The sequence below is a fragment of the Homalodisca vitripennis genome, unplaced genomic scaffold (genome assembly GCF_021130785.1).
Source record: "Homalodisca vitripennis isolate AUS2020 unplaced genomic scaffold, UT_GWSS_2.1 ScUCBcl_6204;HRSCAF=13300, whole genome shotgun sequence".
In the NCBI taxonomy this organism is placed as follows: domain Eukaryota; kingdom Metazoa; phylum Arthropoda; class Insecta; order Hemiptera; family Cicadellidae; genus Homalodisca; species Homalodisca vitripennis.
In genome coordinates, this window is record NW_025782321.1 from 12,528 (window position 1) to 37,518 (window position 24,991).

General features: G+C 36.5%; 1 protein-coding gene across 1 annotated transcript in view; it reads right to left on the bottom strand.

The window, feature by feature from the left end:
* LOC124373709 (tight junction protein ZO-1-like) overlaps positions 1-22,121 on the bottom strand; it is a gene marked incomplete at its 3' end in the record, with an annotated part of 31,323 nt that extends 9,202 nt beyond the window's left edge. The window contains 9 exon segments of the mRNA XM_046832054.1: positions 1,621-1,772; positions 2,917-3,067; positions 5,107-5,173; positions 7,009-7,026; positions 7,698-7,958; positions 8,087-8,332; positions 9,642-9,829; positions 20,145-20,231; positions 21,886-22,121. Coding sequence (XP_046688010.1) covers positions 1,621-1,772; positions 2,917-3,067; positions 5,107-5,173; positions 7,009-7,026; positions 7,698-7,958; positions 8,087-8,332; positions 9,642-9,829; positions 20,145-20,231; positions 21,886-22,121 — 1,406 coding nt within the window.
* Between the last annotated feature and the right edge of the window lie 2,870 nt (positions 22,122-24,991).

The following is a 24,991-nucleotide window of genomic DNA, read 5'->3' on the forward strand; positions in this document are numbered from 1 at the left end:
TACTCGTCTCTCCGGTGTTGCACTACCAAACACATGATCTACAGTACTTGAATGATCATTACTCACTTGACATGGAAGGAGTCGCCGTGCTGGCTAACCACGATCTGCTCGTACTCGTCTCTCAGGTGTTGCACTACCAAACACATGATCTACAGTGCTTGAATGATCATTACTCACTTGACATGGAAGGAGTCGCCGTGCTGGCTAGCCACGATCTGCTCGTACTCGTCTCTCAGGTGTTGCACTACCAAACACATGATCTACAGTGCTTGAATGATCATTACTCACTTGACATGGAAGGAGTCGCCGCGCTGGCTAGCCACGATCTGCTCGTACTCATCTCTCCGGTGTTGCACTACCAAACACATGATCTACAGTACTTGAATGATCATTACTCACTTGACATGGAAGGAGTCACCGCGCTGGCTAGCCACGATCTGCTCGTACTCGTCTCTCCGGTGTTGCACTACCAAATACATGATCTACAGTACTTGAATGATCATTACTCACTTGACATGGAAGGAGTCGCCGTGCTGGCTAGCCACGATCTGCTCGTACTCGTCTCTCAGGTGTTGCACTACCAAACACATGATCTACAGTACTTGAATGATCATTACTCACTTGACATGGAAGGAGTCGCCGGGCTGGCTAGCCACGATCTGCTCGTACTCGTCTCTCCGGTGTTGCACTACCAAATACATGATCTACAGTACTTGAATGATCATTACTCACTTGACATGGAAGGAGTCGCCGCGCTGGCTAGCCACGATCTGCTCGTACTCGTCTCTCCGGTGTTGCACTACCAAATACATGATCTACAGTACTTGAATGATCATTACTCACTTGACATGGAAGGAGTCGCCGGGCTGGCTAGCCACGATCTGCTCGTACTCGTCTCTCAGGTGTTGCACTACCAAACACATGATCTATAGTACTTGAATGATCATTACTCACTTGACATGGAAGGAGTCGCCGCGCTGGCTAGCCACGATCTGCTCGTACTCGTCTCTCCGGTGTTGCACTACCAAACACATGATCTACAGTACTTGAATGATCATTACTCACTTGACATGGAAGGAGTCGCCGTGCTGGCTAGCCACGATCTGCTCGTACTCGTCTCTCAGGTGTTGCACTACCAAACACATGATCTACAGTACTTGAATGATCATTACTCACTTGACATGGAAGGAGTCGCCGGGCTGGCTAGCCACGATCTGCTCGTACTCGTCTCTCCGGTGTTGCACTACCAAATACATGATCTACAGTACTTGAATGATCATTACTCACTTGACATGGAAGGAGTCGCCGCGCTGGCTAGCCACGATCTGCTCGTACTCGTCTCTCCGGTGTTGCACTACCAAACACATGATCTACAGTACTTGAATGATCATTACTCACTTGACATGGAAGGAGTCGCCGTGCTGGCTAACCACGATCTGCTCGTACTCGTCTCTCAGGTGTTGCACTACCAAACACATGATCTACAGTGCTTGAATGATCATTACTCACTTGACATGGAAGGAGTCGCCGTGCTGGCTAGCCACGATCTGCTCGTACTCGTCTCTCAGGTGTTGCACTACCAAACACATGATCTACAGTGCTTGAATGATCATTACTCACTTGACATGGAAGGAATCGCCGCGCTGGCTAGCCACGATCTGCTCGTACTCGTCTCTCCGGTGTTGCACTATCAGGTGGATCTGGTCCTGGAGACTAAGCAGAAACAGCACAGCCTCTTCCCTTGTCACAGACTTCATGTCCATGTCGTTCACCTGGACACATACAGATCATATGTACTGTTCATGTCTGTTACTATAGATCGTGTTATTTTCATTCCCAAAATATTAATAAAAGCTACTTATATCTTTCAACTATGTACTTTTAATATTTAAAACTCTTCCTTAACACACATCATCAATTATTATGAACCCACCACAAGAAGAAAATCTTCCAATGACATAACAAATATCAGGTTTAATGTATAGCTTTGTGTTATGCATAGATGACATTATAAAATATTATACAATAAGCAGATGATTACTATCATCGCAAAACAATGTTCCAATAACCAATACACACCAAATTAAAGTCAAAATGTTGGTTATATTTGAGCAGGGGTTAACTAAAATAGAAATTTCCTCTCTTGTGCCATTGCTGGTGAGTTGCTTCTTTCTCTTATCTTATTGTAGCTCTGTTAAGAAATTTCTACCCGAGACTCTTGAATTGCTGAAGAAGGCATTTGGAGAAAATTCTAGTCCTCAGCATCATCTCTGAATTTGTCATCTGTAAGGTAATCATGATCAACAAGTGGAACAAGGAAGTAAATAAGCCTCGCTCAATAACTGAATCAATCACTAAAGGTCAGGTACTCCATGTTATTCCTATGTTGAACAATAACATATATAAAACTGGCTAATGAAGGACAAGAAGCTTATAAATTGCACTTAGTCCAATAAGAAACTTAGCAGTGCTTCCAGAGTGACAGGATATTCAGGATGGGTAAGGTTAGGAAGTAGGGGCCGCCTCATATCGAGATCCATGAGGAATTAGGGCACTAATCTCAAAGTCATGTCCCCCCCAGAAGAAGGGGAGGCCAGCTCTCAACCAGCCTCTCCAGTCAAAGCAGGCACGGGGTGGCACACCCTTGTTGAGGCTAGCAAGAACCTCTGATACTTAGGGGACGAATCCCACCAACTCCAACAGTCATCTCCCGCAGTAGACTAGACCTATCGAATTGCCCTTGCACCCCAGAATCTGGACATTTGAGGTTAGTGATATGCCGCTCCTGGACATCCATAAGGTCGCCTAGATTTAAGTGACACATCGGTTTTTGCTGTGCCCAGTGGTAGGTTCAACTGAAAGGTATAAACCAGCCAGAAGTGGTGATCCCTGCTCAGTTTAATGACAAGTTGGTACCTTGAGTATCTTGTCGCCAGGCTGCAGACCTTGCAGAGACGCTGGACTGCCAGGTTGTACTGCGGTGACGAAGATACCAACCTCGTTACCCCCCGTCAGCCTGATACCCACCGACCCTTCCTTCTGGAACGTTATGAACCTGGGGTCTGGCCTGGAACAAATTCAGTTAATTAATATTGGATTCGACAATCTCTCAGATTTTGAGTCAATCAAATCAAACTAGTGGTCCTCTTGAAAGAGGAGAAGACAGAGCTACCACCATGAAAGTATTGGTAATAAAACTTTTGATAGTTTAAAAAAAATCATTTCCAAAATTAAATTTATTTTTTTACTTGACAAGGCAAAAATCTTTCAATTGAATTTTGAGTTAAGCTCCAGTTCACCTTACTTTTATTGCAGCGTCTGGTATCTGACACTGTTTTGATTCTAGGAATATGGAGTCATGTTCATCTGAAGAGGTCCAAAGAAAGTCGATGACGATGAAGCTCAAAATGAAACATTTACATTGTTTCGACATCAGAGAGACATATTTTCCTATAAATAGGTGAAGTGGTAGTTTCATTGCCTTATCAGGTACACAATTGATGGGATAATGAGACTACCCTTCACCTATTTATAGATGTCTCTGATGTTTAAAATTATGTAAATGTTTTGTTTTCAGCTTCTTTGTCATCGACTTTCTTTGGATCTCTTCAGACGAACATGACTCCAGATTCCAGAAGTCAAGTCTGAGACAGCGTCAGATACCAGACACTGCAATAAAAGGAAGGTGAACAGGAGCTAAACTCAAAATTCAATTAATCAACCCTTCCTACCATACTTATGTTATGTGTAAAAATCTTTCACCATACTTATGTTATGTGTAGAAATGTTTCAAACGTAAAACTATATCAACTAACTATAAGTAACTTCACTTTCTAAAACGATTGTAGCATCGGATAAAATTATCAAAATAATTTTATAACTTTGAATCTGTTTCGGATAATACTAGAAACCGTTTAGAAAAATGATAAGAAAATTAAAGAAGCATTTTAGATGTAGCCTAAACATTACAACCTCTCTGATGTATGTATTTTCTTGAAAAAATTATGCAAGGATGCCAAGAGATAAATAAAAAAGTTTTTTCTAACATGTTATCATTAAGAACTTTGTTGATGAATATCCAATACTCTACATTGATTCTTATCTCTATGTTCCAGTACATATTTAACTGAACTGAGTTTTGTGATTCTAAATAATCTAATGATCAAAAGAATTTCTACTTTGTTAATGTTGATATAAAACGTACCAGCAGTTGATTTAATATAATCTTAATTTAGATTAAAGTTTAAAAGTGATCAGTAAGGTATTATGTATAGAGTCATGTGCGACAGTAAGTACCACTAATTTTACAATTGAGTTAGTAATTAAGCAAATATTGCTTATGGTACTAGAGGTTCTATCAGGTATGGATTTAATGGAAAATATAGTTTTAACGCTTTTCTCAAAATTCTTAAAAGCTCCAACCATTGATTATATTTTTGAAATTTTTTTTCATTTTAAAAATTAAATTCTAACCCCAACAACTTTTTAAAATGCTAGTTATGTAAAAATATGTGGTGAACAAAATATTTTATTTATTCACTGATTCTAGCCAATAAATTGTATATAAGCAAAATCCCTTGTAGCATGTGTTTGCCAGTTTTACAGTAGTAGCATCCAAATATGTTTTTTTATAATTTTCAATCCAGTAAATAATAAGCTACAATGGCCTCTCAGTTAAGAACTGAATTTTCTCAAAACTACAACAAGCTCTTCTTTATTTTACTTCATAACATTATATTCTTATTTTCTGACACTTTATTATGTTTGAAAAGATTTTCATATTTTTTTTGTAATTAATTTTTTTGGTTCATTATTGTTATTTTATTACACCTTTAAAACGATCTTGAAAATTGAATGATCATGAAAATAAAATGACTACTGATATACATGTTTGGTATAACATCACACAGTTCGGTCATTGTGACCTTTTGTTTTTTGCTGTCTTACTCGATTTCAATAAATCAATCATACTTAATTATTACCCCTGTAATTATTAAGTGAATTACCGTGTAACTTTTACACAGAATAATATAACATTCCAATATTACAGAGAGTAAATGGAAAACATAACGTAAAATAATTAAAAGAGAGCAAAAATTCACTAACATGGCTTGTTTGGATCTCTGAAGCAAAGGATCATCATCGTAAAGTTGTCTACTGCTGCTGTAGTAATCTGTAACATATATTAAACTTGTTGTGATCTATTTGTCTAGAAAACTCTCTACTCAACCATAGAGAAATAATAAAAATTACTTGATATTTATAAATACACATTATAACTAATTTTTGTACATTTTCGTGCTTAAACACACCAGATTTGGTGTTTGGAATACTTAGTGTACAGTTGGAGGAATGTAGCTGTGCTCGTAGGGCCCTAATACTACCCTTTCAACAAATAAACGCTATCTGTGTGGCGGGTTTGCGTTTACGTGCTAGCCGCTGAGATGAAAGTGCAACAATTGCTTTAACGATTTTAAACTCACGATTTCGATTTGCAGATTAGTATTGACTTCCACGTTATTTTCAAAAACACGTTAAACAACACTACAACAACTGAGAAACAAGAATAAGTCCTATTATTGCTATTATTTGGTATTATATTATTATTTAATTCCACCACAATCAGCATTGTCACAAAACAGACTGATTTTAGCGAGTGTGGTGAGTTATTTAGGCCAATACGATTCCTGAAAGGAGGGTTTTACCCATGAGTCACAGGAAATGTTTTCAGGCCGCAGCGCATAATGCTACCCCGCCACCCTCCCGCCTATCACCACACACTCAAGGTCACGCGCACAGCTAAAGTCCTCGAACTGTACCTGCGAATATTGTTTTATACACTGATGATACACTATAACTAACTACAAATAAAGATTATAACAAACTCTTAGAAGACTATAAGTTGAATATTAATCTTGTAGAGAACTGGCTCACTGCCAACAACTTGATTCTAAATAGTGATAAGACAACTACTGTAATATTTAGCCTCAGAGAAGATCCTAATAGGAACACAAGAAGATATATTTCCAAAATTTTTAGGTTTGACTTTTAATCCTAATTTAAATTGGTATCAGAAAATTGTAGGGGTTAAAAGTAAACTAAGTACAAGTGTGTTTGCAATTACACGTTTATGTGGTGAACTCTTTAGGAGAAAGCTCTTATATAATCTTATTTCGGGCTTTTTTACTGTCATTCAACTTATGGTTTGATTGTTTGGGGCTCTTCTCCTAACGCAAATGAAGTATGATGGCCAAAATAATACATATGTTTATACTGTTTTACAATTTTTCAGTGAGTAAAATTCTTTTTTCTATCCTAATTTTCTAAAATGGAAGGATATTTCGCTACAGTCATTTATCATCTTACCATGAAAAGTTTTTAATACTTAAAGTAATTTAATTATAAATAAAGAAAATAATAAGAAATAAAATTATACAGAAACTAAACAAGATTGAAACTTGTTTGATGAAGTGATGAAAAATTATAATAATCAAGAACATTTACTAAAGTGTTGAAACTATAATGCTGGCTAGCATGCGATAAAAATAAGAAAAACAATTTCAGCTGAGCTTATGGCAGACATGCAAGTAAATGGTTGGTTAATGGTGGAAATACACAGAATTTAACATTACATACAATAGATACATCAAACATTAGCTGGTTACTTACTTGTTTAAACAGTGTAAACTAATGTGTTTCATAAACATTAGTGTATGAAAATAATTCATTTTCTGGTAATACTCAAAAATTAAACAGAAACACAAAATCGTAATAGAGGATTAAATAGCTCTTAATTCTTTCCAAGCATGTAGCAAAACTTGTAACTGGTTTTAAAACCACAACATTTTCCTGGAAGTATGTAGTCACGTGTTAATGAAAACTTGCAATTATGCAAAAGTGTGAAAGGTTTTAATAATTAAATACAAACCAGTAAAAACTAAAGTGATAAATGTTAGGATGTTATGTTATTACGTGTTTAACACAATGCTGAAAAATAACCACACTTACTTAGGTTGCCCCGAAATACTGAAAGCATGAAACAAAAATGAAATATTAAATAATCATCTTACAAAAGCAATTTGTGATAGTAAACCTTAGTACTTAGGCTACTTTTTTTCTGTACTTATAGCAAGAATTGAGAAATATCAAACTTGAGGAGTCCTAAACCTTTCTTTCAAAATCTTTGCTCTCTTTCCATTCCAAAAAGAAATTGGGATGACAAAAGAAAGATTATGTTGAAAAATAGGCATATGTGTATGTATAATGTATTGATTAAATCTACCAATTCTCCCAAATAAAGTTAAAATGTAGATAAATGTTAATTGAAGTCTATACAATTTTGTATAACATGTAAATTTGTTCCATACAACAGAATTTAATTAGCAGGCACAGACAATTTAGCTGAATAAATCTCCTGGAGGAAACTATTTTAATCAACTCCTTTAGCAAAATTCATTCAAGATTGAGATGGAAGGACATCATCATTAACATCTTTTGAAAAACATCAGATATTTGTGTTTAGCAATACCAAAAACATAAGATAAGCCAAATAAAAAAAATTCGGAACTTTCCATTTAAACACGCCATTTAACTGGGCTACATTGATTACACATCTGATAACAAATCAACGTTTAATGAATCATTTGTGGTCTCTTGTAGACAGGATCTATAAACTTAGGGTGTACACAATTTCTCACCTTCAGGTCTAGGAGGGGGCGGTCGAGGAGGGTCCGGGGGTTCCTCAGCGGCCAGCCCACTACGGCTGCGACTGTGGGAAGGCGAGGCAGGGCGGTCCAGCTGACTGAGGGACAAGCCCCCGTCCAGCAGCGGTCCTCTCGACCGCCCTCGCGGCACTAGGTTACTCTTGTCTTCCAACACATTCTGACGCGTTGGTGGTTGCACGTACAGGTTCTGTGAGGCGTACGCATTGCCGTTTAACCCCTCCAGGTAGTTTCCTTCTGACATACACGGTCGGGCATTAATTCCACATTTTAACGTAAGTTGAATCATGTTTTTCAAAACAAAGAAGAAAGAGTAGCAAAATAAGTTTTTACTCAGAAACATGAAACCACTTGACAAAGCCTACCTTTGCTCTGCATCGCTGTGGACTCTGTGGGGTACGTTGATCTCGGTGTGTCCCTCCTCACCACAAGGTTCAATTTCTCTTTACTACTCTCGATGAGCTTTCTTGCCTCCTTAAGACTCATTCCTTCTGTGGGGTGATTGTTGATCTTGAGCAGCACATCTCCCTCTTGCAGTGATTGTGTGCCATTGTCCAGCTTGCTGCCCACCTCTCGCACAAAAATTTTGCAACCCAGTACAAGGCCAAAGTCTAAAACAAAAACACTTTGTGAGATTTCATGTCATGAGCACAATGTAAAGGTCATCTATAATTTTTTAATGGCACATCTACTTTATAGTAACTCTTTACCATTATCCTCCTGCTGCCCAAAATCTACAAAACAGCATACTTTTCATATGATTAATACCCTTCAGCAGCATCTCTCTTTTCCCCCCTTCCCTCCTCTTACTTCATCATTATCTCCTCTTTTCTCTCTCTTAGTGGCTGTCTGGCATTCTCCAGCTTGCAGACCAATTTTCAAAATTTTTTCATTCATTTCAAAAAGATTTCATTTTACAATATTTACAAAATTCACAAGAGATTGATACAAAACGAAAACATCAAACAGTATAAAACCATCAATCATGAAATATTTACAAACTTAAAAAGAATTAAATAATAATATAATCTTTAAACAAACAAAATGTAAACTCAACAATAAAAAAGAACGTATGACCACAACAAAACTCAATAATTTTGAAATAAATTGGAACATCCAACACGCAAAAAGGATGATCCGATGAAGGATGCACATCACATAAAACTACCATAGTAAGAGAAAACTCAAAGAAGCATTAAACCGCTAAATAAATAATATATTAATAAGAAATCTATACAAAATCTATAAAATAAGTCATGGATGTGAATAAAAAAGAACTAATTGGAATTAACTATAAAGGGTAATAAAATAACAAACCAAGATAAACACATTATTCATTATTCCATTCAACAATTCTCAGAAGCAATCACCCAATGAAAATAAAAACATTTTAAAACCATAGAAAAACAATTTAATGGTTCTACATGATTCATTTTAACGGAAATAAGATTAAACCATCTTGGAGCATTAAAAAGAAAAAAATTGTTTGAAAACAGTTAAGTTACATTAGGCTTTAGAAACGGAACAAGCACTATTGAAGTTTAGCATCAGCCTTAATCGTGAAATCTTGTTTGATGAAACCCACAGAGAGAACTAAAACCAAAGAATAATTTTATAATTCTAAGCAGTCTTCTGAAAGAGACCATGATTTAAAGTGGCTTCTGAGCCACCACCAATCTGTGCCATTCCCAAGGTGAGTGGAGGTTATGGTGGTCGATAAAGAGAGCACCAAAATATAATCAAAGTTATGAAAGAATGGGAAATATTGCAGTAAGTTACAAAAATTAAATAGTTGTCAGCTAATTTAAGGTGAGTGAATTGTAAGGACATTAGACATTTCCCTTGTATTTTCTCTTAAGGTTAGTCTAAATAAAAATCACAAATACATCCAAAACCTCCTTGTGTATGACGATGACTCACCATCCTTTTTTCTGGTCTTGGTGAGCTGTAGCCTGAGAGTCTGCGGCTCTGGGCTGGCGGGGAGTACCACCCTCCTGCGGACCACCAAAGCCACTGTGTTCCCGCTGTCCCGCAGCACCTGAACCGCTGTGGCGTACTCCACGTTGTCCAGCGACACACCGTTGGCACTCATGATGCGGTCATTGACTCTGGAACACCCCATAGCTTATTCAGACACATACATACAGTGTAATGATATACTAAAAAAATTACGTGTTTTAGTATATAGCCTTTTACGGACGTTTGTCATCATTCAATGATACAATACAATGAAATGAAATGAAAAATTCTTTATTTATACAGGCAAAGTTAGGGCCGCGTGTCCCTTTCTTACACTTAACTTGCGACAATGTAAAATTTAAAACATTAATTATTACCTTAAAAATAAAAAATTAAAGAAATAATTACATTTAAACAATGTGGTGAAATTAATATAATATTTTAATATGATAAAATTAAAATTTAATAAATTAACCACTTCTGTAATTCTTAAAACATATGAAATAAAATTATGTAACAGCAATCAGTAACACTCCAAGTTTCGAGATCTGCAATTTGATCTCTTGTTCAGGCAAATGACTTAACTAATGAATGGACTACAATCTAGGTTAAAGTAAACAAAACATACATACGTTTTCAGATTGCAAATCCTAAATCGTAGTGTTACTGATTATATTGTATCACTGAACGATGGCTAATGTCCGGGGAATATCCCCCGTTTCCTTCACAGCTCATTTAGGTATATTCCCAAAATTGTGCACAGACTTGTAAGATTAAAATGGCAATGTCTTTAATACTTTTATTTACCTTCTTTTCAGCATCCAAAATTTGCATCAGTGATAGAGGGGGGAGAACATAAACGTGCTCTTTCCACCCCCTCCTCCACTATACATACAGAAACTTGAAATAATATCTTGTCGCAGGTAAATTGCTACCAAGTTTTTCGTGTGTTGTAGAAGCTTTTTTTTACTACTGCCAACAAAACGCCACTGCTTGTTTGTTCATCAAATCTGTATTTTCTTCTCATCATTGAATTTTTTTTAAATCATTCCCAGTATGGAAATTATTATGAGTGTATGGAAAAAACGTATAAAAATGGGAAATATTTTTAAATGCTCAAGCAATTAATTTAATTTGTATTGGATCACTTCACATGGATTGACCCCTTACCAAGGTACACTAACTAGCGTATATCTAATCTGAACGTAATTGAAGTATATATTTTACAAGTCTAAAATCCAAAATAAATGTTTTAACTCAGAGAAGAAAAATAGGGCAGATTAGGAAAGGGGAGGAAACAGATATATAAATATCCCAACAGGGAACGGAAAGTTTGGTACTGCAGTAGTGGTAACAGTGGCACTGCAGGTACACTCCGTGACCTGGGATATACTACACAATATAGCAGCACTGTCTGGGATCTGTTCACTTTTACTGCCGTCGCCACTTTCCTTTATTGTCCTGCTCTGACAACAACAGCTCCCGGTCCTACATCCATAAATGCTTTATCCTCATCCTGGCGCTCCAATTGGCCAGTCTTCCAGGTCTATCGATGTCATTTGTTTCATTTATGTACCTTGTAGTGAACTAAATTTCGTTAAAGTAACTGCCTACGGATTATTTTATAGTTTTCGTAAACAAGCGAACAAAATTATACGTTTTTTTTGTTGAAGAATAAAAATAGGAACGAACCAGAGTATGGCATTATTATTTTCGTGAGGCATCGCTCAAAAACTTTATGCCAGTACTTTTTTGGGCATGTGTGCTTATTAATAGTTAGATTTTATGGATCACAAGATTTATTTTACCTTGTGCAGCGATAAATAGTCAAATTAATGTTTCGAGTAAAAAACAGATAACAGTTATTGAATGAAAAATTAGAGCAGACTCAATAATTGATAATACAGAACTTAACAACTGCATTCTAAACTACGTGAAATGAAACTAATGGTGGATTATAGGGAGAGGGAACTCTTACTCAGTTTGTGTCTCTAAAAATCATCTTAAGTTTGCTGATTAGAAATTAACATACATTAATTAATTTATGTGTTATTATTAATTGTGTTATTTCGAGACTTATGTGTGTGAAGAAGAGAGTTAATTTTAGTTGAACTTAATTTCAACAGCTGGTTGGGAAGGACGCACACATAATCATTACACAGCTTAAAAATCCATTAAACCTAGATAAAAACGTTTGGAAAGCCTGACCTGCCTTAGTGTTTTTGATGTTGAAAGACGAGTATGGAGAACCCTTATTAGGCTTCTTCGGGTTTTAACTAAATGCTGTTAATCATTTTCTGGTATTTGGTCATGGGAATCCTATTTAGTTGTCTATTAAATGAAAGGATTCCAAGGTGCTTACCGTAAGTTACCAGTGAATAGCACGTTTGTCGTTTACATTAAAGGACAGTTGTGGAAGTCAAGAACTGATAATTGGTAGTTAAGGGAACATGAACTGTAGTCTTACGTACTATAACGTGGTACTGTCACGGTATATTTAAAACTTTGCTTCTATGCGTAGTTCTAATTAGAGAAACACATTTTTTTTCTTAACGAAGCAAAATGGAAGATTCATGGAATGCTTCTGTTTGTTATATTTTCAGAAGTTTTAAAATTACGAATGAAGTGAAATTAAAAATGTTATTTAATGACGTGAATTTTATTTTCTCTAGTGCAGAATGCGTGAAAAAACCCCAAAAAACTTTGATAGTTGTAATATTGTGTCGTTATCGGCAGACTGAAACTGAAAACATCTTTTGTGTTGCTTTAAAACAAGGTTGCCGGTTGTCTGTTGTTAACGAAATGTCTGAAATTCCTGGAAACGCGTAAAACGGTGCTCAGTCGGCGTAAGAATTCCGACTTTGTTTATAGAGACCGGCGCAGAGTACACACATTTATGTTTGTTTGGAGTAAATATGAAACACACGGATCTAGTTCAATGTTTTATTGGAATTCCTTGAATGAACTCAGTTGTCTGGGCGATGTACGTGAATCTTGTAATTTTATTGTTGCACCTACATTGGTTCTAAACAATATGGTTTCATCGCTTACAAAAATATTACAACACAATTCTGTAACATTTTAAATAAAGTATAAATTATTTAAAAATATTAAATGCTAATAGAGAATACACTATCCGTTATACCCTTAATATTCCTATTCTAATCATGATCACAACACGTTTTAAAATTGTTATTTCAAACTTATTGTTATTTATGTACGTTAATTATTTATTCTGTAAATTAATATATTTTTCTACGAAGTTTAGCTGCAAAAATAATATTATTCTTACTTTTGGTGTGCAATTTATCGATTATATTACAAAATTAGAAAAGTAGATAAGTTATAAATTGTATCTGTTTTAATATTAATCGCAAAAGTTCGAAGAACAATGGTAGATAATTTGATATGAAAAGACATATAGAAACTAAATGATTTCATTCTATATATGCAATTGAAGAAAAAGGTCTAAAAGTCTGAAAACGCTTAGGATTTAGCGATTTAGGACACGAATTTCAAACCGTACCATGGACTGTAATCGTCCAAAAATTCTTTGGGCATTTTTAAAGCGGGAAATATAGTTCTTTAAGATGTGCTTCTGAAAAGAGAATAAAATAGACAATAGACAAACCGTGTTCTGAAATTTTCAAGAAATTGCCTAAAATTTATTGAAAGTAAACAAAATTTTTTTTCAATTGGGGTACAACAATTTTGTTATTTTACGAATAAACAGATAACACCCTTAAATGATACCTTGTAGAAAATTTAATTTGTAATAATATTATACAGAATGTCCCGTAACTGTCTGGACAAAGGTTATCACATTATTGTTGCTTACGTCAAGACAAACATATTTCATAGAGTTTCTCAGAAAATAGCCAACAATACAAACTGAATAAATTGCATCTCTTAATTTGGCAAATGTCTTGTCACAGTAAATCGACGATAAATAAGCTATTTATTATTCGATTTAAATAATTTAGGTGTCATTAGATTTGTGATAACATTCTCTAAAACCTGCTATTGTAATTCTTGGGAAAAATTGCAGGTTCTCAAGATATTCAAAGTTCAAGAGTTTTAGTAGCCGCCATTTTGAAAATATTAAAGATAATTTCATGATATATTTTTCAGTAACTGGATTTGTTATCATAAACGTTTGAACCAAATTTTGCATAGTTTAATTCATTAGTTTTTAAGATATTAATTTTTTATAAAACATATTCACACAGACGGATGGGAAACTAAGCATCGAAGACCCTTGTTCATATGGTGAAATATATTTGTCTTGACTTGAGCAATAACGTGATATACCTTTGTCCAGAGAGTTTACGGAACACCCTGTATAGAGTATGCAGAAGGAAATAAATGCTAAATTATATTAAGTTTAACTTAGAACTCCGCAAAATCAAATTTCCTGAACACCAGTACATACAATATAGTAAATGACACTGAAGATGTGTGTGCCATAATCGATATGTAGCCCTAATAAACAGTTTCATTTATACATTCCCCACTATATTTCATGAAAACCTACAAAACTGAGTTTTTGAATAATAAGAGAGCATGCCATTATATGGAAGCATACAGTTTTTCTGTTGAAAGGCTCTAAATAGTCAACAGTCCACTCGTGGTTGCTAAAGATACTAATTATGTTATTATTGATTTGGAACTGATTAACGTGGTGGTATCACTTTAATTTTCGGACCAATACAAAATTGAACATAATTGTGTTGGAGGAGGCTGCAAACATTCTAATGCCGACTGTCAAATTTTACGAGAGGATTTATCAGATGTGTTGATACAAGAGTAAGGGTTGTACAGAACAGTGATATAGGAGGAGTAAGCAGATGTTGATACAAGAGTAAGAGTTGTACAGAACAGTGATAGAGGAGGAGTAAGCAGATGTTGATACAAGAGTAAGGGTTGTACAGAACAGTGATAGAGGAGGAGTAAGCAGATGTTGATGCAAGAGTAAGGATTGTACAGAACAGTGATAGAGGAGGAGTAAGCAGATGTTGTTGATGCAAGAGTAAGGGTTGTACAGAACAGTGATAGAGGAGGAGTAAGCAGATGTGTTGATACAAGAGTAAGGGTTGTACAGAACAGTGATAGAGGAGGAGTAAGCAGATGTGTTGATACAAGAGTAAGAGTGTTGTACAGAACAGTGATAGAGAAGGAGTAAGCAGATGTGTTGATACAAGAGTAAGGGTTGTACAGAACAGTGATATATGTGGAGTAAGCAGATGTGTTGATGCAAGAGTAAGGGTTGTACAGAACAGTGATATAGGTGGAGTAAGCAGATGTTGATGCAAGAGTAAGGGTTGTACAAAACAGTGATAGAGAAGGAGTAAGCAGATGTGTTGATACAAGAGTAAGGGTTGTACAGAACAGTGATAGAGGAGGAGTAAGCAGATGTTGATACAAGAGTAAGGGTTGTACAGAACAGTGATATAGGAGGAGTAAGGAGATTTGTTGATACAAGAGTAAGAGTGTTGTACAGAACAGTGATATAGGAGGAGTAAGCAGATGTGTTGATACAAGAGTAAGGGTTGTACAGAACAGTGATATAGGAGGAGTAAGCAGATGTTGATACAAGAGTAAGGGTTGTACAGAACAGTGATAGAGGAGGAGTAAGCAGATGTTGATACAAGAGTAAGGGTTGTACAGAACAGTGATATAGGTGGAGTAAGCAGGTGTTGATACAAGAGTAAGGGTTGTACAAAACAGTGATAGAGAAGGAGTAAGCAGATGTGTTGATACAAGAGTAAGGGTTGTACAGAACAGTGATATAGGAGGAGTAAGCAGATGTGTTGATACAAGAGTAAGGGTTGTACAGAACAGTGATATAGGAGGAGTAAGCAGATGTTGATGCAATAGTAAGGGTTGTATAGAACAGTGATACATAGAAGGAGTAAGCAGATGTGTTTATACAAGAGTAAGGGTTGTACAGAACAGTGATATAGGAGGAGTAAGCAGATGTGTTGATACAAGAGTAAGGGTTGTACAGAACAGTGATATAGGAGGAGTAAGCAATCAATCTGACAAGAGCCCTCTCATGTGCGTGGTAGCGCGCGGGGCTTCTTGTCACAGGCAGTCCGGATTATAAACGATCCTACGTGACTTCCACATAACGTTCTCAGTCCCTCACGCACGTAAACTGGTGTGCTTCATGTCACTGACAACACAAGTAAGAAATTATCAGTTAGGTCTTGGCCGTTGATTAATAAAGTTCTCCTCTAATAGGTAACAGTAGGAGTTTCTTTACCGTCTGTGCCATCATGTTCTCGCAAGAAGCATGATATAAAGGGTAACAGTAATGTCAATAAAGAAGCATATATAAATTATACGGACTTTTACATACATTGCCTAAGAACATTAGATAATCGTCAGGATTACAAATTGTGACGTAAAGTAAAGATGTCTTATTTTGCCAGGCGAAGTAAAAAAAGACGGACAAGAAAGCGAAGTTTTTTTGACGTCCAAGATTTAACATGTATAGCGAACTACAGTCGTCTTCATATCTCTAGCAAGGTGTTACTGATTGTATTGTATCACTGAACGATGACAAATGTCCGGAAATATCCTGTTTCCTTGACAATTCTTCCATCGTCAAAAAAAAAAAGAAACTTAAAACAAAGAATCTCAAGAAAATTCCTCTAAAACATAGTACAATTCGACTATAGCTTTATCACGTCCCTTCCGGTACGTAAGAAGAGTTTCAAGTATGGCCATTGGAATTAGCGTACAGCTTTGTAGCTAATAGAAACAAATTGTCTTAGTTGGTGTGGTTGATCAGCCAACGGCGTGAAGACAATTGTTAAGTTTCACGAACAGTACTTTTTGAGCTGTTGAAACAATTTTCATGCGACAAACGTTGTCCTTTTGAATCTAATGGCCACTTAGTAAGATCGTATTAGTGGGACAGTGATATGGACCGTGCGACTACTACTACTTGACCTCCGAATAAAATCAGGAGTCCGATAGATCACGTGACTGTAACCCAGTGCTAACCTACTTGATTAAAATTCTTGTGCGATCATAATAGTTTTTGGTACAATATGACTAATGCATGCACCACTTTATGCCTTAGGATACCATAGCGCTTGAGCATACGTGTGCAACAAGTTCTATGGTCTAGAGCGACAAGGACTGTTTCTTCAATCACACACCGAGCGTTCTCACTTTTCTATTTTAAATAGGCTACAGCTCATTTATCAATGAGCGCCGTGGGAATTGGGAATAGTGGTTATTCAATAATACGACGTTATGTATTTCAAGGAAGAGAGATCTTTAATCGTGAATATATCTTGATTTTTATGAGAAATATGGTACCGCTCTACAAATACATTTTTGTGCCATGACAACTAACCAAGAAATTCATTTGTATAAGACCAGAGGTAACACTGAACCAGCTCTCACAGGCAGAGGGTTCACTTCATCAACAAGTTTCTCAATGGTATAAAGAAAGCCGCAGCACCCAATGTGCTAAAAACTCGTTTGAAACGCTTCTTAGCACCACAAGCATTTTATAATGTTACAGAGTTTTTGGTATTTGAGTGGGAGATCGCCCATTCAGGAGATTGTCTTCAGCGATGTAGATGGGAAATTGACAAGTGGATGAAGGATGCATGAATGTTGAAAGTTATGTTTGAGTGTGATCCTGATGTGGCGAGAACGTACAAAATTTTAACTCTGAACTTTACTCTAGATCATGTCTCCGCAATAAACATTGATCGATTGGGACATAAAGAGAATCTTAGGAGAGGTAAGAGTTAAGCATTTCCAGCCATCCTTTTCATTTGAAGAAATTGATATGAACAGCGTCAAATATAGACTGGATGGAATCAACCCTATCTAAAGGTGTGGACCAACTGTGGTTTCAAAATCATCACCAAGACCCGCGATAGTAGAGTAAACAGTTTCGGAAGCACATAATACGGTATAAAATGTCAGTTCAAGTTGTTAGCCGAGATGAAAGAAAGAACAATCAGACGGCAGAGCAGTAAAAGTCTCCCCTCCCCCCTCCCTCCCACCATTGCCTGACGGAACTTCGCTTAGCGTTAAGCTCGCTCCGCTCGCTCTATTTGCACACCTCTAGCGATGTTTGCTCTAATGGACTCAATCTCCAGTCGGCCAAATCTCTCGACGCCAATACAGCAGATTGTCGACACCTTTGCCTCAATCTCACTTTTATTTTTCCCTCAAGATACGCTCCCCGGTGTTGAGGTTCTTCCTCAATTTAAACAACAGCTGTCTGAAACACGTTCACGCCTGCAATAACGTAGATGATCAAGTATTGTTTTTTAATGTATCGTTCATAATTCCAAAGTACTGTGTGATAAGAAGAAAGGATTACTGAGTGTAATTGAAAGAGAACTTGAAGACAACACTGTGGAAACGAATAGTGTAATTAGTGTATTCTTGAGCGAATTGTGAAGCTTCCTAACCAATTAATTAAATGTTACTAACTAAAAAAATGTTATAACAGTTTTTTTAACACGATCAAAAATAATGTCATCGAATTCAACATAAGTTTGGATTGAGGGTCTAGGATTCAACTATCTTGCATTGATTAGCAATTTAATGTGATCATGATTTGATGAAAAAAAATCAGTAACACAAAGTTTCGAGATCTGCAGTTTGATCTCTTCTTCAGGTAAATAAACTACCGAACACATACTATACAAACTAAACATGCCCTTAAAAAAACTAAAACGCAACTGAACTTTTTTTAAGTGCATGTTTTAGAGTTAGTGAAGTTGAAACACAACATAGTGGTTGTGATTTCTGACTTAGGCGTGTCACAACGCCCTGGTATGATTCGTTTATTTTAACCTAGTTGGTAATTATGTGTTAGGTTAGTTATTTACCTGAAAAAGAGATCAGATTGTAGATCTCGAAACGAAGTGTTACTGATCTTTTTTCGTATCACTGAACGATGGCAAATGTCCGGAAAAAATGCTCGTTTCCTTCACAATCCTTTCATCGTTAAAAAGCTTCAAACAAAGAATGATTGTTTGACACGTCAAAAACTTTGCAGTGTAAATTATAGAGTAAAATACGGGATAATCTGTTGTATAATTCTTGTAAGTTTCTATTTTGGCCATAAAATCCGAGAACCATAGATTAAATGACCACACATCAGTATTGGTACTGTATTGCGACGCAAACTTACAGTTATTTTACTGGAACCCATCATATAGCACACCACCCAACCAACAACATGTTCACTTAGCTAACGATTCCTCTCTAAACCAATACACTCGACACAGGTTACGTTATTATTATTAAACACATTTCTTTCGAAAATGGAAAAAGATATTAGTAAAGTGACTACTCTAAACAGAATGAAGAATTAATGGAAAACATAATTCAAGTTAAAATAACGGTAAGCAAAAGTTCACTGTTGAATGATTAGTTAAATAAATGATTTTCGTACCGAAAATATGATACGCGCTAGTTGCTTCATTTTACACATACAAATAATTCATTCATACGTTTTAAACTAATAACAGTCGTAAGGAGATTTGTCTAATTCGTCTATATCTTTTCTTAAATAAAATACTCATGAAATAACATTAGTGTGCTGAGTCGCGCTGATTTATCCACCATTCACCCAGGGCAGCATTTAAGGTCCAGAAATAATACGAACAAGTGTATTATCGTCAGGGAGACGCACTTATTGAAAGATGAAAACGTTCAATTACGGCTTCAGCTACAAATCTTGGGAAGTAGATCCTGGTTGATGAGGATTTATTGATCACAATCTCACCTGTGAACCAGACAACTCTTGAGGTAGCTTCCTCCAAAAAGTAGATCTGGCGTATTCTATCGTCAGATTGCGAAATGATAACATTCAATCACACGTCAGACCCTGGCTGTGGGGAGTAAGCTGCATTGATGAGGTTTTATTGATTGTTACCTCACACGTAACGTTTAATTACGTACAAGCAGTTGAGGTACCGGTACTACATCCAAACATTAGATCTCTTAGTCTATTCTCTTATCAGAGATACGCACCACATTACGAAATGACAATATTCAATCACGCCTTCAGCTCCTGATTGATGTAAATGAGCCGTATTGATAAGGGTTTATTGATTGCTATCTCACCTGGAACCTGTCAACATTGACGTCACTTGAGGTGCTTCGTTCACAAATTGGATCTGGCGTATTTTCCCCTCAGAGATACGCACCACATTACGAAATGACAAAATTCAATCACGCCTTCAGCTCCTGATTGATGTAAATGAGCCGTATCGATAAGGTTTATTGATTGCCATCTCACCTAGAACCTGTCAACATTGACGTAACTTGAGGTGCTTCGTTCACAAATTGGATCTGGCGTATTTTCCCATCAGAGATACGCACCAGATTACGAATGAACTATATTCAATCACGCCTTCAGCTCCTGATTGATGTAAATGAGCCGTATCGATAAGGGTTTATTGATTGCCATCTCACCTGGAACCTGTCAGCATTGACGTCACTTGAGGTGCTTCGTTCACAAATTGGATCTGGCGTATTTTCCCATCAGAGATACGCACCAGACTACGAAATGACAATATTCAATCACGCCTTCAGCTCCTGATTGATGTAAATGAGCCGTATCGATAAGGGTTTATTAATTTGCCATCTCACCTAGAACCTGTCAGCATTGACGTCACTTGAGGTGCTTCGTACTAAAATTGGATCTGGCGTATTTTCTCCTCAGAGATACGCACCAGACTACGAAATGACAATATTCAATTACGCCTTCAGCTCCTGATTGATGTAAATGAGCCGTATCGATAAGGTTTATTGATTGCCATCTCACCTAGAACCTGTCACTCACTATTGAAGTCCACTTGAGGTGCTTCGTACACAAATTGGATCTGGCGTATTTTCTCCACAGAGATACGCACCAGGTTACGAAATGGCAACATCTAATTACGCCTTCAGGTCCTGATTTATGTAAATGAGCCGTATCGATAAGGGCTTTATTGATTGCCTATCTCACCTGGAACCTGTCAACTATTGACGTCACTTTAGGTGCTTCATTGACACAAATTGGATCTGGCGTATTTTCCCATCAGAGATACGCACCACATTTTACGAATGAACTATATTCAATCACGCCTTCAGCTCCTGATTGATGTAAATGAGCCCTATCGATAAGGGTTTATTAATTGTCATCTCACCTGGAACATGTCAAACATTGACGTCACTTGAGGTGCTTCGTTCACAAAATTGGATCTGGTGTATTTTCTCCTCGAGAGAAATACGCACCAGACTACGAAATGACAAAAATTTGAATCACGTCTTCAGCTCCTGATTGATGTAAATGAGCCTATCGATAAGGGTTTTATTGATTGCTTTCTCACCTGGAACCTGTCCACTATTGACGTCACTTGAGGTGCTTCGGTCACAAATTGGATCTGGCGGTATTTTCTCCTCGGAGAAATACGCACCAGACTACGAAATGACAAAATTCAATCACGCCTTCAGCTCCTGATTGATGTAAATGAGCCGTATCGATAAGGTTTATTGATTGCCATCTCACTGGAACATGTCAACTATTGAAGTTCACTTGAGGTGCTTCGTTCACAAATTGGATCTGGCGTATTTTCTCCTCAGAGATACGCACCAGATTACGAAATGACAATATTCTAATACACCCTTCAGGTCCTAATTGATGTAAATGAGCCGTATCGATAAGGGTTTATTGATTGCCATCTCACCTGGAACCTGTCAGTCCATTGACGTACACAAATTGGATCTGGCGTTATTTTCTCCTCAGACATACGCACCAGATGTTACGAAAAAATATGCCTATGCTGCGATATTTAATCCTGATTTATTAATGAGCCGTTTCGATAAGGTATATTGCTATTGTACTCTGACCTGGAACCTGTTACCTTGGACGGCGGTTGAGGTACTGCGTTCCAAATTGAGATCTATTTTCCTCTCGTCTTATATTACATTAATTTGTTGAGGAATATTACTCAATTCACATTCAGTTTTAGACTGTAGGGCTTACACCGCGGTAATGTGGTTTTTATAGATTTCTATTTTATCTGTAACACGGATCTATCATCATTATCAGCTCTTCAAATAAACAATTTTTAGTTTGGTCGTATAATTGTTCAGAGATAAGATCATATATGTGTGAAATTTCGTATTAAATCGTATTTCCCGATCGAGATCACGGGACGATTAGCCGTACGTAACGGGAGTATAATGATTACTGCCACATCTGTGATCTGTACCTGTTACCGCGAACTGCAGTTGAGATGCTTCGTTCGCCAATCGGATCTGGGGCAATTTCTCTTCAAAGAGACCTTTTCCGATAACGAGATAATATTGAAGCACGCCATTAGCTTCGTCCACGTAGCGCCGAGTCGCACATGAAGCTTCATTGGTCAGGATAATGCCTAATCCTAATCGAGCCGAACAGTTCATCGGGATTGGATTTGGGCCTTTTTCCTGCTACGTAATAACCGTGCGGCGGTAGGCTGTAAAGGAAAATGTTACTCATACGTTTGACCTCGTGTGTATGAAGTTTTACTACTACTGATAAAAACATTGTTGTGAGATAAAACATAGATTTTGAGACAATTTGTATATTTTTATATACAGTGATCTTAGCCACCACGGATATTTTGGTTATTTTTGATTAGGCATGTAAATGTAAATTAGTGTCTTAAGAACAAATACCGCAAATATGTTTCCCAATATAAACGTGTATTTTCGTCTTCAATATAGGAGAGAAGATGTTGGTCCATTTCGTTATTTTTTTGACAAACCACATACCTAATAAAAATCTTTTCACAATTAGTTGTTTTGGTTTTTCTTATGATTTTTGAATTTTGTTTTTTAGTATTAAAGAGCCAAGTTTTAGTGAGCAAAACAAAACTATCTACAGTAATTTTCCATTATTTCTTCACCACTTACAGCAATGAAATTAAATAAACCATTTTTATACAAAAATCAAGATTTAATTTTTTTTTTTGTTTACAACACAATCGTAATATTGGCTTATAAAATGAACGATTTTGGTCACATTTGGCATTTGAGTCTATTTTTGAATTCTTTCCCACTTTGTAATAGATTTCTCAGAAACACGATTTTAACTCGTAATTTTTTAAGCAAAAAATTATGTAAATATTTTATAATAATTTTTCAAAAAATGTTATTAGGATTTTTGGTATTTTTAACCCAATTCAAATAGTAATAATAGGTATAATTCAAATAGCACAAACCAAAGTTCCTAGACATATTATAAATACGCGTAATGTATAAAAAACAAAATAGAATTTAAGACTATAAGGCACTTGTTGTGCGGTATCATTTATATTTTATAAAATACACCTGTTTTAATTTAATTATATATAGCCTTTAATAGCACATCTGTATTAATTAAATTTGATTTTACCGCCACGATTTCATACTACTTTCTTACTGAAAACGTTTCGTCGATAACGCTTTGTACATCAGCATTTACAGTGTTTCTTATTTAGTGTGAGATCTAGTTTGAGTTGGTTGTTTATCAACTGTGAGTTAGACAATCGAAATTTGAAAAATTATAAAATTGCTAAGTAGAATAAATTAAAACTTAGTTCCCCAATATTTTGTCGATTATGATGAGATATTCTTTATTGTTGTCTCCACAGATTATTTTAAATCGTATACGGACCTTTTACTTCGCAATTACGAAAGGACAGTAGATCGTATAAAGAAATAAAGGACATCGATTAGACCTGGAAGACTGGCCAATTGAAGCTCCAGGATGAGGATAAAGCATTTATTGGATGTAGGACCGGGAGCCGTTGTTGTCAGAGCAGGACAATAAAGGAAAGTTGGCGACGGCAGTAAAAGTGAACAGATCCCAGACAGTGCTGCTATATTGTGTAGTATATCCCAGGTCACGGAGTGTACCTGCAGAGGCCACTGTTACCACTACTGCGGCTGTAAACTTTCCGTCTCTTGGTATTTTACGTTTTCTCTCTCCACCTTCCCTAACTTGTCCTTTCTTTATCCCTCCCGAATTGAGCAGTCACTATGGAATCGCCAGTGGTGGTATCCCCAGGGAATTTAGTTCTGGTAGGATAACAGGACTTCGGAAATTTGCCACCGTTACATGTTACAAAAGGTATAACACAACGTTATCCGAAGATTGGAATCTTTCCCTCACCCCCCCCCTTCGTCAGGTGGGGAAGATAATTAAGTACCATAAAACAATTAAAGAAGAATAAGAAGGCAATAAAAGAAACAGGGTTATTTGTAAAACATACCCAAAAGCTGCTTGAAGGTCTAGTCAGGCGTTGCCCACTGCAGAGGAATAATGCCAAATCGCCGAGCAGAAGTCAACGAGTGAGGGAAAAAACGCCAATCCACCACAACCACACCAGCAACGTGTTTGGAAAGTGGGATACTTGCTTGAGGATTAAAATCTTGGGAAATACTTGGTGTTAGTGAACTCGGGAAGACGTTGCATTCTGTGCATTGACAACGCTCCTGTGACTAGAGCATCAAGCAAGCTTTTGGTTATGTATTTGAACCCTTTTTCTTTTATCCCTTCTTTTCTTCTTTCTGCTCTTTTATATTTTTGGTTACGTACTAATACCTCCCAACCCCCATTGACGAAGAGGAATAGATCTTGCCCAATCCCTCGAAACGGCTGTAGTTTAATTACATTTTGTCAACGTTGTAAACTTTTTGCAAATGTACCGAATATCCTGTTAAACATTTACCCATCGTCAATTAAATCAAACTTTAAATAAAGAATTGAGTTCTAGTGATAAAACTTCTGCAAGCTACATAATTGAAACACTTTGCAATCATTGAACAGTACGCCTCCCCTCTCAGAATTACCTACCGATAAATACATATTGTTGTAAACCTACCATCGACAACACTCCTGAATGGAAACTGTAGCATTGCAAAGGTTTGTTGTGAACGTTATTATTAACATATCGGTTTATATCTGTTACCAAAGCAATGCTAGAAGATTACAACATTTTTCGTAACTTTCTACACTTTGTTACAGTGATGTACCATTTTAAATGTAACGTTAATAATACAACTAAATGCCTACACTAAAACTGGCCTGCTGGACAGATTATCACCGGTTAGCGTTCTATTAAACTTGTTTAGAACATCCTACTTCTTTTTTAGTTTATACCAATTTCACCACCAAAATGTATTATTTTAAGTCCTCATTAAAAGCGAAACATATTATAAAAACGAACAAATACAATAATTGTAATTAAAGATAAAAAAGTAAAATGTGTTCTGGAGTGCTGAATTGACATTTCCTATATGTCTTATAA